The following is a 16,899-nucleotide window of genomic DNA, read 5'->3' on the forward strand; positions in this document are numbered from 1 at the left end:
GTGAGCCGAGATGGCGCCACTGCACTCCAGCCTGGGTGACAGAGCAAGACTCCATCTCAAAAAAAAAGAAAAAAAAAAAAGTTAATTTCCAGATTTTGATTATTGTATTTTGGTCTTATAAGATAATTTCTCATTTTGAGGAAGATACACTGAGTATTAGGGGTATAATGCCATAATTTCTGCAAGTTACTGTTTTTTTGTTTTTTGCTTTTTTGAGACAGAGTCTTGTTCAGTCACCCATGCTAAAGTGCAGTGATGCTATCTCAGCTCACTGCATCCTCTGCCTTCTGGGTTCAAACAATTCTCCTGCCTCAGCCTCCTGAGTAGCTGGAACTACAGGCACATGCCACCACACATGCCTGACTAATTTTTGTATTTTTAGTAGAGATGGGGTTTCACCATATTGACCAGCTGTTCTCAAACTCCGGACCTCAAGTGATCTGCCTGCCTCAACCTCCCAAAACTATGGGATTACAGCTGTGAACCAGTGCACCAGGCCACAACTTACTCTTTAAACAGTTCAGGAAAAAAAAAAATACCTACATAGCAAATACAGTAAAAAGTAAACATTTGGGAAATCTGGGTCAAAGGTATCTTAAGAATTCTTTGTACCACTCTCACAAGTTATTATTAATATTAAAAATAGGCTGGGATCATGCCTGTAATCCCAGCACTTTGAGAGGCCGTGGCAGGTGGATCACTTGAGGTCAGGAGGTCGAGACCAGCCTGGCCAACATGGTGAAACCTCATCTCTACTAAAAAATACCAAAAAAATTTAGCCAGGCGTGGTGGCAGTTGCCTGTAATCCCAGCTACTTGGGTGGCTGAGGCAGGAGAATTGCTTGAACCTGGGAGGCAGAGATTGCAGTGAGCAGAAATCATACCACTGTACCCCAGCCTGGGCAACAGAGCAAGAGTCTGTCTCAAAAAAAAAAATAATAATTAAAAATAATAGCAATAAACACTATGCACAGTGCCTGCTGGTCGCCAGTGTTATGCTAGTAGCTTTCTGTGTATTATCCCTCAATATGCATTGATCTCCCCTTTGAACTCCTGGCATTAGCAGTCTGCAATCTCCTGACAATCTCTCTTTGACTTCTGGCTACCTCTCTGATCTGATGTCAGCTCATTCTGTTAATACTTCTTCCCTTACTGATGCTTTTATTTCAACCCCATTGGCCTTTTCATTCATCTAACAGGCCAAACATTTTATCCATATCCAGGATATTACTTTAGCTGATGCTCTCACTGGCATGCTCTGCCCCCAGATATTGAAGTGCCTAGCAGAAATTATTCACTCAAATCTCTCAAATGACAACTTACCAAGGAGGCCTTCCATGACCATTCAATAGCAACCCCCTGACTACCACTTTCTAACCCAAATACATATAACATATAACATAGTGCTATTTATTTGTAGATGCTCAAGTTTTAGATATAGGCCTGATGACTGCATGGTATAGAAATAAATAACTGATTAGGGTTACAGTATAAATATTTCAACATTGGAAAAGATTTTCCGTTGTTCAGATAATCTGCAAATACTTATTGTCATCTGTGTACCTGGAGCTGGTGCTAGCTTTTGTAGAGTCATTACTAGCACTCTCCTCCCTCTATCTTTTTCTCTCCTTTTCAAGGCTTTAACTGTTATCTCTATATTTATGTATAATACCCTCACTTTGATTTTATTCTCATATTTCCAATTTGTATGAAATATCTATTTGATGCTCAGCTTTTTAAATTATTATTATACCTTAAGTTCTAGGGTACATGTGCACAACGTGCAGGTTTGTTACATATGTATACATGTGCCATGTTGGTGTGCTGCACACATTAACTCGTCACTTACATTAGGTATATCTCCTAATGCTATCCCTCCCCCCTCCTTCCCACAAGGATTATAAGTCATGCTGCTCAGCTTTTAACTCAAACTTGGTACATGGAAAGGCAAGGAAACTTGCCTTGGTACATGGCAAGGAAAATGTGTATCTGTCTTTTCAGCTTTCTAGGAGATGAGTTCCTGCTTCCCATAAAGGCTCATACATACAGTGGAAAATTCCCCAAGCTTGGGAAGGGGACTAGATACTAAGCACCCAAAGTAAACAATTCTCATTCTCTCTCTCTCTCTCTGAAATCTTACATTCTGACAGTCGTCAGGTCTTTTTTCAAATGGGTCTTATATCTAATTCTTCCAAATTTCTGCTGCCATCCTTCTAATTCCAGTTAGCCTTTCGTCAGCCTACATATTTTGGTCATGTTAATTTAGAGGGAATAGCATTCATTACGTTGTTAATATGTGGCAGGCATTATGCTAAGACTTAGCCTATATTATTTCATTTCATCTTCAAAACAGTTCTCTTTTTATAGATAGGGAAACTAAGACTTGGGAGAACTTAACTAACTTTCCAAAGATTACACAACTAATTCGTGATAAGATCAAGATTCAAAAAGGCATTTTGGCTTTGGAGATGATATTCTACTCCACTGACTCTTCAATGAACATGCCATTATTCTGCTCAAAAACTCCAGCAGTCTTTATTTCTTAGCACATAAGATGCAAATGCCTCATTTAAGACTTTCTCTAATCTGACCCTTCTGTTTGACCAACTTTATTTCTGAGTATTTTTTAATAATTAAATACTCTGACCTATCCTGTTCAAGCTATCTGCCTGGCCCTAATTTATTTCCCATCTTTATAATGAAGAGCAGTTTGCCTTAGTCGGATGGTAGTCTGACCATTGGACTCTTGGTTCCTTCATGTATCTGTTTAGTATAGGGCCAAACAAATAAGTGAATACTGGCTCCAAATAGCCACTCAGAAAATGTTAGAGTATATTTGTGCTTACTTTTATAAAAGGTTAATTCTTTGGTATAAATTAGGGAAGCCCCAAGGTTTTACACAAAATTTTACAATTATTAGGCTTTTGTTAGTTTTGGATATTTGGATTTAAATATGTATATATTTAATATATATTATATTTAACATTATATTTGTATATTATATATTATAATACATATTATATAATATATAATATACATATGATCGATATAATATATAATACATATAATATATAATATAATTTATAATATATAATTATATAATTATATATTAATATATAATTATATTATATATAATTTATAATATAATTTTAATATATAATTTATATTATATATCATATGTATTATATATTATATTATATATTACATAATATATATGATACATATGATATAACATATATATTATATATTACATATGATATAACATATACTATATAAATATATAATTTATATATTATATTTAATATTATATATTAAATATATCATAATATATAATAAATGTATTATAATATATATTAAATATATATTAAATATAACATAATATATATTAAATATATATACCTGAGACTATGTTTTAATATTTTATGTTTCAAATTAGCAAAATAACTTTTAGTTACCAATTCATATGAATATGATACTGCTTAGTAAACTAGATCTAAAAGAAATAACTTAAAATTCAAAAGAAAAGTATTCCCTAAATATATTTGTGAAGAGAGATGATTAGCTTTTTATTTGTTGGAGGGAATTTTCTAATTTGATTTGATTTATTTGATGGCAGGAATGATATTTTAAGATCAAATTTAGAGTAATTAAATATACTATTACTATGTATGTTACTATTATAATGTAAGCATATGAGTAAAAAAACCTCACTATAGCTAGAAACTATAAAGAAAAAGTACTCAAACATATTTTTGAATAGCTATACTATGTATAAGGGACTCTTATTTGGTGCTGTGAAAAATACAGAGGTGAAGGCCGGGCAAAGTGGATCATGCCTATAATCCCAGCACTTTGGGAGGCCGAGGTGGGAGGATCACTTGAGGCCAGGAGTTTGAGACCAGCCTGGCCAATATAGTGAAACCCTGTCTCTACTAAAAATACAAAATATTAGTTGGGAGTGATTGGTACATATCTGTAATCCCAGTTTGGGAGGCTGAGGTACAAGAATTACTTGAACCTTGGAGGTGGAGGTTGTGGTGAGCCAAGATCATGCCATTGCACTCCAGCCTGGGTGATAAAGCAAGACTCTGTCTCAAAAAATAAAAATAAAAATAAATTTAAAAATATTAAAAAAAATATATATATATATATATGCATGCATGCAGAGGTAGAAAAAGACTTGCTGTCTATCCCAAATAATTTAGAATTCTGTAGGGTAAATAAAAACTTTAACATGAGAAAATCCATATGTATAACAAAACTATTTCTAAATTTTAGGAAATTATCAATAATACTAGTGCTCTGATGACCAAATTATAACAAATACTTTAGAATAAGTGTTAGTCATGATTATAATTCTGTAAGGTTAGCACTGCTTACTTGATGTGTTAGAAGCTTAGAAGAGAGAGGAGGGTTCTAGTTGAACTCTTCACAATTGGGGGTTAGGTTTATTTTAGAGGGTTTTTTTTTTTTTTTAAACATCCGCTCATCTTAACTCATAAAGAGAACAAAGGAGTCCTGGAATCTTCCAATTCTTAAAAAAAAAGAAAGAAAAACATAGATGCCTTCAGGCAGCAACTTCCTGAATTCCTTACCCTCATAGTTTCCAAAGTACCTGATCTGTACCCTATCCTTGCTTATTGCAGTAGAAGATGTTCCCCTCCTCCTGTGAAAGCCAGCTCTTCTGCCTGTGCCCTGGGTACTGTGCTTTCCTGCCTCCCCACGAACCATAATGAACATGGTTCATTATGTTCATTCTGATCTCTTTCATCTCCTGTATTTTTAGCTGCTTTCCTCTCAACCAGATCCTTTTCATTCACATTTAAGCAACTCTTGAGTTTTCAAATTTTAAAAGCAAAACAAAACAAAACTTTCCTCAACTCTTCTAGTAATTTCTACCTCTCCTTACTTTGATAGCCAGACTTCTCAGAAGAATCTTCTACGCTCACTGTCTGTGTTTCCTCACCTCCCAGTCACATCTCAACCACTCAATAAGGAACCTCCCACTGAAGTCATCAATGACCTCCATGTAGCTAAATCCAATAATACTTCTTAGTCTTCATCTTATTTGATCCTTTCAGTGGGATACTGTTAGCAGACCTACTGCTATAAACTTTCTTCCTTTGGCTTCCATGACACTTAACTAAGCCTCTGCTTTTTTTCCCCCCACTTCTGGGTGTTTGTTTCTCACCCTCCTTTGACAGATAATCCTTGTCCATTTGACACCTTTTCTTACTAGGGCCCGTGTGTACCCTGGAGAATAGTAAGAGTCGAGGACACAGAGTTAGGCAGAGGCTAGATCATGCAGGACCTTCATGAAATATAATAAAATTATTATTCTCAATGCTAATAAGATTATATTTTTGTATCTGTAATTTCATAAAATTACCAATTATGGTATAATTTTTATTTATATAACTTCTGTATATTACTATGAAGGAGCAACAAGCATTGAAAAATATGATCTCCGTACAAATATGTGGACTCCAGTAGCAAATATGAATGGGAGGAGGCTACAGTTCGGTGTTGCAGTGCTAGATGACAAACTGTATGTGGTTGGAGGAAGAGATGGACTGAAGACTTTGAATACTGTAGAGTGCTACAACCCCAAAACAAAAACTTGGAGTGTGATGCCACCTATGTCCACACATAGACATGGCCTTGGTAAGTATAACTGTGCAGATTCACTCAAAATATCACGTAGCTCCCACAGCACGTTTACATTCTGTACCAGGCAGAAGACCGGTGTGGCAGCCACTGCATCAGCAGCAGTCACCAAGCATTCCTCACATGCTGCAATAAAGAACTTGACAGGTCATCATAAAAGATGAGGCCGGATGCAGTGGCTCACGCCTGTAATCCCGGCAATTTGGGAGGCCAAAGCAGGAGGATTGCTTGAGCCTAGGAGTTCAAGACCATCCTGGGCAACTTAGGAAAAAACAGTCTCTACAAAAAATTTAAAAATTAGCTGGGAAAAAAAAATTTTTAATTAAAAAATTAGGTGGCTTGGGCCTGTAGTCCCAGCTACTCAGGAGGCTGAGGAGGGAGAATCATTTAAGCCTGGGAGGTCAAGGCTTCAGTGAGCTGTGATCTTGCCACTGCACTCCAGCCTGGGCAACAGATCTATCTCAAAAAAACAAAAACAAAAACAAACAAAACAAAACAAAAAAAAAGATCAATACCAGTGAAGGTATGGTTGAGTTTAGATAGTATGGTTTATACAATACTCAGTTTATTAATACTGACCACCAGAGTAGAGGCTTCCGCTAAATAACAGTAGACAGTAATGAAAACTCTCTAGGGATGAAGATTGAAATGGGTATGGTGGTGGGTACAGTAAAAGTTCAAAGAGACATAGATTTCCACTAGTTGTAATTAGTTCTCAATGCAAGATCATCTTAAGTTTGAAGTTTGATAAGGAAATAAAACCAGAGGGTTAAGGCAAAGACAGAGAGAAGGAGCTTAAAATTAACTATATGAAATGTAACAAAGTAAACTTGTAAAACATGACTCTTGAGTCCATAAAATCAACTATTATATAGGCACAGACTGGGAAAATGTGAGTTGAGCATGAATGAGACTTAGAAATTTGGGTTGACCATAAAATCCAGGGTAGAGTGAGTCAACTGCGTGCTTCCCCTCCCCTACAATGGGGAAGAAAATGTAATTCTAACACAGGCTAAATCCTTATGGATATAGTGCATAGAATGTGATTGCTCATAGTCCAGTTATTCTGTGCAAATGACACTGTGCATTGAATACTGTCAGTAGTTCTAGGTGCCATACAGAAGACTTTACTGAACTGCAGCAAGTTGAAAGGAAAATGATCACATGGCTCAAAACTGTCTTCTTTAAGCCCTAATTTAAAAGTTTTGTGTCATTCAACACAACAATGTTCTTACTAAATTACCTTGTAATTAAATAACTGTTACAAATTTGAACTTATAAAATAAACTTTTTTTTTTTTTGAGACAGAGACTCGTTCTGTTGCCAGGCTGAAGTGCAGTGGCGCAATTTCGGCTCACTGCAACTTCCGCCTCCCGGGTTCAAGTGATTCCCCTGCCTCAGCCTCCCTAGTAGTTGGGACTACAGGCGCGCGCCACCATGCCCAGCTCATTTTTGTGTTTCCACCAGTAGAGACGGGTTTCACCATGTTGGCCAGGATCGTCTCAATCTCTTGACCTCTTAATCCACCCACCTCGGCCTACCAAAGTGCTGGGATTACAGGCATGAGCCACCACACCTGGCCTAAAATAATCTTTTATTTAAGAAACATTCCTTTTATCTCTTCATATGTGGGAATTTTATGGACATTTCATTCAAAAAAGGAGTTCTGCTAAATTTTTTTTTTTTTTTTTTTTTTTTTTTTGGAGACAGGTTCTTGCTCTGTAACCTAGGCTGGAATGCAGTGGTACATTTTTGGCTCACTGCAACCTCTTCCTCCTGGGCTTAAGCAGTCCTCCCACCTCAGCGTGTCTAGTAGCTGGAACTACAGGCATGCACCATCACACCTGGCTAATTTTTGTATTTTTGGTGGAGACAGGGTTTCACCATGTTGCCCAGGCTGGTCTGGAACTCCTGGGCTCAAGCAGTCTGCCTGCCTCAGCCTCTGAAAGTGCTAGAATTACACTTGTGAGCTACCACACCAGGCTTAAAATTTCTTTTCAAAGCCATTTTTTAATGGGTTGAATTAGGTGAACCCCTTAAGTTTTCTGCCCCCTTTGACATATTACGCATTACATATACATGTATATATGTAAAATTAGATATACATATATCATAAACAAGTATATACAGTATGTGTATATATTATACATGTATATTTTGATATGTGTATATTTTTGTTTATACATAAATATATACACATATAAAATGTGTATATGCATGTATAAGCATATAAATAACATGTATGCATATTTATATACACATATATGTGTGTATATATGTGTACACACACACACATATAAAATCTCCAAAAGCTAGTACTGGTGGGGTACAATATGTAATAAATGAGTGGAATAATACGTTGATTTGGGTCATGCATGAATGATGAGTATTTTTCTTATCTGGCTGTGATTTCACAAATTATATCTGTAATACAGGGGTTCTTTTGGCCCCCAAGTGAGACATTTTATCTCACCTGGCCATGATCATGTCGCACCTCTTCTCAAATCCCCCTACCTTAAAGCCATCTCAAAGCCATCACGGAGACCGTTCTCCGTCTCATTCAGAATAAAATCCAAAGTCCTTACAAGAGATAAGATCAGAGTCCTTATCTGCAGTCTCTGCCCTGCATGCTCTGGCTGTACACTCTCCCTCATCTCTTATATTTTCCCCCTCACTCACCCTGCCTAGCCAGACTGGCCACCTTGTTGTCCCTCAGACACAGTGAGCATACCTCAGGACCTTTGCACTGCCATTTCCTCTACCTCACCTTCTCTTCCCCCAGCTATCTCCAAATCTGGTTTCCCAACTTCATTCACATTCCTGCTTAAATGTTACCTTACCAGAAAGGTCTCCCCTGACCCTCTCTATCCTTTTACTCTGCACCACTTTTTAAATTAGCAATTGTTATTAACTAAAATATATTTTATATCTGTTTCCTGACTATAAGATTTATGAGGGCACAGCCCTTACCTGTTATATTCTGTTGAGTGCCCGGTACTTAGTAGACATGCAGAAGATATTTGGTGAATAAATTAACAAATGAATCTAGCTCAGCTCCCTGCTGATGAATCATACCAATAGATTATGGTATCGAATCTAACTATAGTAAAATCTCATGAATTTGAATTAATAGGGGAGAAGGTATAAAAATACTTTTCCAAATATATCTTAAATCCAAATTATTGAAAAATGTTTTAAATAGTAGCAGTTTATGCATCTGGTGCAATTTTAAAATAATTTTCCACCGTTGTACCTAAAAATATTGCCTGTAAAATTTTTAATTTTTTTTAGAGACAGGGTCTCACTCTGTCATCCAGGCTGGAGGTGTGATCATAGCTCAGTGCGTCCTGAAACTCCTGAGTTCAGGGGATCCTTCACCTTAGCTAGGACTAGGTAATGCCCCCATGCCTGGCTAATTTTAACAAAAAAATTTCATAGAGATGGCAGCCTTCCTGTGCTGCCCAGGCTAATCTCACAGAGATCCTTCTACTTTGGCCTCTCAGAGCTCTGGGATTACAGGCTTGAGCCACCTCGCCCAGCCTCTAGAACTTTTTTTTTTTGAGACAGAGTCTCACTCTGTTGTCCAGGCTGGAGTGCAGTGGCGTGATCTTGGCTCACTGCAACCTCCACCCCCAGGGCTCAATCGATCCTCCTGCCCCAGCCTCCCAAGTAGCTGGGATTACAGGCACCTGCCACCATGCCCAGCTAATATTTGTATTTTTAGTAGAAAAGGGATTTCGCCATATTGGCCAGGCCTGTCTCGAACTTCCCGACCTCAAGTGATCCTCCCACCTTGGACTCCCAAACCACTGAGATTACAGGCATGAGTCACCACGCCTGGCCAGTCTCTAGAACGTTTAAGACCAGAACTCCCATGCTATTTCAACTCCCCACCCACCCACCCACCGACCTACTAAGAACACTGAGGACACATGTCTACATTATAAATGTTTACTCAGTTCCATTTGTATGTTTAAGGCTTATTGTACTTCAATTAAAATGTGATTTTTAAGACGGCAGCCAATCTGAAGTCGTTGTTTCCTGTCTCTTCATAGGTGTGGCTGTACTAGAAGGTCCCATGTATGCTGTAGGAGGACATGATGGCTGGAGCTATCTGAACACGGTGGAAAGATGGGACCCTCAGGCTCGCCAGTGGAATTTTGTTGCCACTATGTCTACCCCCAGGAGTACAGTAGGTGTGGCAGTACTAAGTGGAAAGTAAGGAAGTACCTAAAGTTCTATTTAAAATGCAGTACACCAAATTTATTAAGCTATATCATTTCTAATTTAAAGATATACATAAATACAGTGATTTGAAGAGACTTTTAAGACAATGTCTTCTATAATAGTTGTAAATATAAACAGTTGATTGTTAAGCTAGGCTTTCATTTTAATATGCAGATACTGTACATTTCTAGTTATTTTGAGTGAAGACATTTTATATTAATGTTCAATATTAATAAGTTGTACTGTAAAAATTGTATATCTATATTAAAATATTTTATTTAATATACTTTAAAAGTATATTATCTGTATTATGTTTAAAAGCATGTATGGTCTTTTAAAAGTAGTGTAGTCTCTCTCAGTGTTTCTCTAAAAATTCCTTCCATCTTTTCTACTGATTTATCTTGACTTTCACCTCTTTCTTATCTTGACTTTCACCTCTTTCTTATCTTGACTTTCACCTCTTTCTTATCTTGGAAAACTGGTGAAAACTAGAATGGATTTATAAAGAGGTGCTCTCTTGCTTCTTGTCTGCTCTGAATAAATAAATATAGGTAGAGCCATCACTACTAGCTCTGTTACTCGGAAAGTAAATGTGTGTCTTTTTTCAGTCCTTTCTTCTTCCATAAAATGAAGCCGTCTGTGGTTGTTAAAGAAAAGTTATTTGTGGGGTACCTTTTGCTCATTTAGAATGCTTTATCATTGTTTCCAGAAAAATAAATGAATCAAGGTTAAAAATAGAATTAAAATTATTTATAGAATTTTGTTATTGATTATAAGGAAAATGAAAAATTAGTGAAATGTTTTATATTTTAGGACCTAAGATCTTGTTTCTTCAGGACCCATCAGTTATGTTCTACTTTTTGGTACTTTTTTTTAAGCACTATTACATGTGATAAGATGGATAAATGGAAATCACTTTTTAGATGTTTTTGATCTCCATGCCCCTGCCCTCATTTATTTTAGCTAAAGAAATCACTTCAAAATTCATCACTACATATCTTTCTAAACTCTTTGATAAGAGTCAGCCATTAAATAAGCTAGTAAATAGAAAAAGAAAATGAAACAGTATCTTCTCGGCTTTGACCCTTTGGTTTAAACCTTTGGGATTGATTCATTGGATTAATTTTTGTTCAGCAGCATATTTCTTAACCCTTATTTCTAAGAGGACAAAACAATAATTGCCTTCTCTGAAACCTGATTTCCGGACCTACAGTAGCTTAGCTTTCTAGGCATAGAAACATCTTACTTTCTTACCTTTTCTTGCCCTCTAATGAGAAATATTTCAATCCTTAACCCACCTAAAGTACAGTTAATTGAATGTAATTCAGAGACAACCTAATTAATCATATCAGAAGCTAAGGATCTCTAATCTACTAACTATTAAGAAATTTGATTTTGAAAGTATAGTATATCTAAAGAATCTGGAATAAGTAGAAAGTATGTGGTTGGTTGAAAAAAACTAATGATGCATCTTTTATCATTGCTTTGTGGTTTAGAACAAATCATTTCTCTGTGCCTCAATTTTTTTATTCTGTAAAATGAAGAGCTTTGATTTTTGTGGTTTTTGTTATTTTAACTTATTTATTTATTTATTTTGAGAGAGAGTCTCACTTTGTCGCCCAGGCTGGAGTACAGTGACACGATCTCAGCATACTACAGCCTCCTCCACCTCCCAGGTTCAAGCGATTCTTCTGCCTCAGCCTCCCAAGTAGCTAGGACCACAGGTGTGCACCACCACATCCAGCTAATTTTTGTATTTTTGGTAGAGACAGGGTTTCGCCATGTTGACCAGGCTGGTCTCGAACTCCTGACCTCAGGTGATCCACCCACCTTGGCCTCCCAAAGTGCTGGGATTACAGGCATGAGCCACTGCACCTGGCCTATTTTAACTTATTTATAATTTCTTTTTCTTTTCTTTTTTTTTTTTTGGTGGGGGGTGGTGGGGTAGTAGACAGAGTCTCGCTCTATCTCCCAGGCTAGAGGGCAGTGGGCAATCTCAGCTCCTCCTGGGTTCCAGTGATTCTCCTGCCTCAGCCTCCCAAGTATCTGGGATTATAGGCACCCGCCACCATGCCCAGCTAATTTTTGTATTCTTGACAGGGTTTCACTGTGTCAGCCAGGCTGGTCTCGAACTCCTGACCTGAAGTGATCAGCCTACCTTGGCCTCCCAAATCATAAAATTTTCCTACCATGTTTGACAGAAAGAAACCTTATTTAGACTTCCAGTTGCTCAGGCTACCTTTAAGGCACTGGCTGACAAATATTTTTAGCAGTTAAATCTCTCTTTCAAATGAAATCTTAAAAATACCTCAATATTTAAAAGGCAAATGGAAGTTCAAGTTTATTTTAAGCTTACTTAAAATGTATCACAAGTTCAAGCTTATATTTACTTATTATAAAAATCTGTGAAGAAGAGTAAGTGCTGAAGAACAGAAGAATAAATTTTAAAGAGCACTCAGCTTATTTCTGTGTCTTGTCTTGATTGTCTAATATGAGGAAAATCTTGATTCACAGATAAGAGGCTGAAATGGTAACAGTTATTTTAACTACTAGAGTAATTTAATTGGAATTTCAGGAAATTCTTCAGTTCAATTGCCCAAACAGTTTGAAAGTAGTAATAAATCTTTTTTCTAAGTTGAATCTCAAACAGTATCTGCCAACTACTTGCATTCCTTTTACTTTTGAGACAGGGTCTAGCTCTGTTGCCCAGGCTGGAGTGCAGTGACACGATCACAGCTCACTGCAGCCTCAACCTCCCTCCCAGGCTCAAGCTATCCTCACACCTCAGCCTCCTGAGTAGCTGGGACTACAGGCATGCACCACCATGCCTGGCTAATTTTTAAAAAATGATTTTTTGTAGAGATGGGATCTCACTGTGCTGCCCGGGTTGGTCTCAAATACCTGGGCCAAAGTAATTCTTCCCATCTTGGCCTCCCAATGTGCTGGGATTACAGGTGTGAGCCACCGTGCCCAGCCTACTTGCATTCTTGATCATAATTTTAAAAGTCAGGCAAGACCTAAATCTTGTTATTAAGTATATATAGGTAGTACAATACTTTCACAAGTTGACATAATATTTCTCTTTTTATTATAATAGACACTATCATGGGGAAGAGAGATGAGTTCTGAGTCTTACATGACATTTAATTGAGCAAGGTGATATTTTTGAAAATTAAAAATAATTTTTAAAATTTGAAATTCAAATGAACCATTTTTTAGACTCCCTCAATTTCTTCATAGAATCCTATTCTTAGAACACAGTTTGAAAATCATTGCTTGAGATAATGATTATTTAGGAAGTGTTACCAATCGATTTTAACCCTTAATATTAGCTGAATATAAACATTGTTTGTACACTTAAGATCTCCTGTAAGTGCTATTTTCTACAAGAACACAGAGACAATTAATTTTTCTCTGTAAATGTTTACACCATGATTATCATGTACTAGGCAGTGTTCAAAGTACTTTAAATTTAATTATCAAGAATCCTATGAGGCAGGGTTTATAGATGATGAAATTTAGATGGAGGTTAAATAACTTGTCCATAGTCACAACTAGTAAGTGGTAGAACCAGAATTGTCTGGTTCCAGAGTTCATGCTCTTAATCATTGTACTGTACCATTCTTTACAATTAAGACCCACGAGTCCACTGTTCAAGAGCATAAGAGGCTCTAAAGCCTATTGTGTGTGGGTATGTGTGGGTGTGCACACATGTGCACACACATATGCATGTGTGAATTATTTTAAATTACTGATCCTCCCTAATTGTTGAAGGCTTCTTATGTTCTGTGATCCATATTTAGATAACTCTTCTACCAAGTATTAGTTGAAGATAAGAATAATATTAAGAACTAGAACATAAACAAGTTACTAATAGATAAAAGTTTTTAACAGATAAAAGAAGTTTTAAGATAAATTTTAATAGATGTTTCAAATAAATTTCAATTTCCATACTATTAATATAGTTTAAGTTTAGAACAAGATATTGCTACAACCATATGTTGCTGTTTAAGATATGGTCATCTTATTATTTAAGAAACAGTTTCAGTGACATAGTGGCATACCTTAATTAGGAAATCTGTGGTTAAATATGTAGATTTACCTAAATATAAATACCTAGAGTTTTAATTGGCAGAAATTTGGGATAATTAAAATATTATTTCTTGAGAAATGATAAAAACAGTTAAGTATTAACTAACATTTGTAAATTCAAAATGTATAATGTTTTTGATGAGCAACAAAGTAAATTTACTCTTTTAAAAAACTCGTAGAAAAAATATTTATAGAGAGCTTCCCAAATGAATAGTAAATACAAGAAGATTTTTGCTTAACAAGAAATACTATGTTCAGATATTTAAAATATTTTACAAATGTTTTAGGTTCAGAGTAAAAGACTATTTCAAATTAGTGCAGTGTATTGATAATGAATTTAAATTGATCTACTAGGTAACATTTAGGTCGTTGACGTGATAACCTATATCCTTTTCTGCAGTAATTTAAATTAATGAAGGATCATTGTTCATATGTAACAAATGTTACTTTTTATGCCATTGTTTCAAGCTATATTTTTATTCTCCTATTTCACTATTACAAGTACATTCTACATGACTGTGTTGACTGTCCAACTGTTTGTTCATTAATAAAACTACGTGTCCCGATTCTGCTTCTTACTGGGTGACCCTGTGCAAGTCTCTTACTCTCTGTGAACCCTTGTTTCTTTACCTGTGAAACAGGGATTCAAACAGTTTCTTATATCACTGTGACGATTAAATTAGTACATATAAAGTCCCTAACCTATGGTAGGTGCTCAGAGAAGGTTAGTTTCCTTCCTTGATAATAAAGTCTGAACTATTAAAAAAAAAAAAATAAGCCATGGTATATTTATACACCATATTTTGTCTATTCTAAGACACACATTTTAACACCTCTAGAATTTCAGTGCATATTACAATCAATGGTGACTTGTCAAAGAGATGGCAGTGGTGAAATAGTTGTCAGTGCCTTCATGTGCAGTTTGTTTTCCTTTTCATGTTTATACAGAGTGATATAAGATACTTACATGTGTCATTTCAAACATAGCATATCTTCTTTAATGACACACACATTGACAGTGTGTTTTATAACTGATGGCACCTTAAATTCAATGAAATAACATAAGAAGAGCCACTTTGTTCTAAGCATAATGGCACAATGTCTTATTTATCATTTCATTTATTCTTTTTACAGACTTTATGCAGTTGGTGGTCGTGATGGAAGCTCTTGTCTCAAATCAGTAGAATGTTTTGATCCTCATACTAATAAGTGGACACTGTGTGCACAGATGTCAAAAAGGAGAGGTGGCGTAGGAGTGACGACCTGGAACGGACTGCTGTATGCTATAGGGGGGCACGACGCTCCCGCATCCAACTTGACTTCCAGACTCTCAGACTGTGTGGAGAGGTAATTTCCTGCAAAGAAAAACTAGGAACAAGAAAAACATATATATAAGTCTCTGATACTTATGTCTATTTGGAGAACATGTTGGAGAACTGGAAGGGAAAGTCAGCATTCAAAAATGCAAAGCAGCTTCACTTTATAACAGCCTGCTCTCACAGGAACTGATACTTCCAGAAAAATAAGTTTGTGTTGAGCATGCACTACACGCAAGGCAATTTTACTTTATATGGGATATTGGACCTAATAAGAAGAGGAGCTTGATGAATTTTATGCAGAATGACTTAAGGGCTGTAGGCTAAATAAAAAGCGAAAAGGATAGGGACATTTCTGTGTGTTTTGATATAAAATAAAAAACTAATAATAAGGCTTACAAACTTAAGTCATCTCAACTGGCCTGGCAAAACTCAAGTGTGGTGCCAGGTAGAGAGCCGAAGAGCAGTGGGAGATTTGGATGGTAGGTCAGGTTCCCATTTCTTATGTTTAGTTTAGTACAAGGAATAGTGAGAATTGAATGGATTTAGGCGGTACAATCAATAGGAGTTTGTCTGAACACTCCAAAGCAGAAAGAAATACTGTTCATACAGGAAACTGAAAGGTAGCCATTGTGGCTGGAGAGCAAAGAGTGATGGGGAGGGAATGGCAGGAAAGGAGGTGGAGTGGGCAGGGTGGGTGCAGATCATCTAGACTCCTTGAGGCATTGTTAAGGGTTTTGGATTATAAAGAAAAATAGGAAGTTAATGAGCACCCATGTGTGACAGAGTGTGTGTGTGTGTGTGTGTGTGTGTGTGTGTGTGTGTGTGTGTATGTGTATGTCTGTTGGACGTGATCAGATTTTTTTTAAAGATTAGTTTGATTTATTTAAGTTGTACATGACCAAGTGACCATAAGAAGGATAAAAAATAAAATCAAAGTTTGTTGATGATAATGAGCACTCTCTTAGTCTGTTTCCTATTGCTATAACAGAATACCCAGGACTGAGTAATTTATAAAGAAAAGAGGTTTCTTTAGCCCACAGTTCTTCAGGCTGGGAAGTTCAAGATTGGGAGGCTGCATCTGATAGGTTCTGGCGAGGGCCTTGTGCTGTGTGATAACATGTTGGAGAATTGGAAGAGAAAGTCGGCATTCAAAAATGCAAAGCAACTTCACTTTATAACAACCTGCTCTTACAGGAAATAATGCATTCACACAAGAACTAACCAAGGAGAAAAACATTAATCCATCTTATCAACCTAATCACCTCTTAAAGGCCCCACCTCCCAACACTATTACATTGGCAATTAAATTTCAACATGAGTTTTGGGGAGGATGAACCACATCCAAACCATAACAAGTGCTTTCTGTATTGGTGTTGTTTGAGAAAGCGGGAAAGTTACAACTGCATTTCACTTATATTGGGGGGAAAACAATTCAGACCTATGCTCGTTTCATGTTGTAATCCAGGAAAGGAATGTGGAAGTGTTTATATACTTTGCCCCATGAATTATGGGCTTGCTGTTGTACTACACTCAGTGGAAAGCTGTTCATTGATACAACAGATTTAGGAGCAATATCAGTCATCCTAGCATGATGT

General features: G+C 36.5%; 1 protein-coding gene and 1 long non-coding RNA gene across 11 annotated transcripts in view; one reads left to right on the forward strand and one right to left on the reverse strand.

The window, feature by feature from the left end:
- KLHL5 (kelch like family member 5) overlaps positions 1–16,899 on the forward strand; it is a 77,534-nt gene that overhangs the window by 53,472 nt on the left and 7,163 nt on the right. For all 8 annotated transcript variants that reach the window (XR_001444743.3, XR_013417819.1, XR_013417818.1 and 5 more), the window contains 3 exons: positions 5,439–5,663; positions 9,722–9,884; positions 15,120–15,332. Coding sequence is in view for 5 of the 8 variants with exons in the window: in XM_028848395.2 (XP_028704228.2) it covers positions 5,439–5,663; positions 9,722–9,884; positions 15,120–15,332 (601 nt within the window). In the remaining 3 variants the exon portion in view is untranslated. The remainder of the gene's footprint in view (positions 1–5,438; positions 5,664–9,721; positions 9,885–15,119; positions 15,333–16,899) is intronic.
- Positions 13,778–16,899, reverse strand: part of LOC114678280 (uncharacterized) — a 63,075-nt gene continuing 59,953 nt past the window's right edge. For all 3 annotated transcript variants that reach the window (XR_013417821.1, XR_013417820.1, XR_013417823.1), the window contains one exon: positions 13,778–15,353. This is a non-coding gene — a long non-coding RNA (uncharacterized LOC114678280). The remainder of the gene's footprint in view (positions 15,354–16,899) is intronic.

The sequence above is a fragment of the Macaca mulatta genome, chromosome 5, assembly GCF_049350105.2.
Source record: "Macaca mulatta isolate MMU2019108-1 chromosome 5, T2T-MMU8v2.0, whole genome shotgun sequence".
Classification (NCBI taxonomy): domain Eukaryota; kingdom Metazoa; phylum Chordata; class Mammalia; order Primates; family Cercopithecidae; genus Macaca; species Macaca mulatta.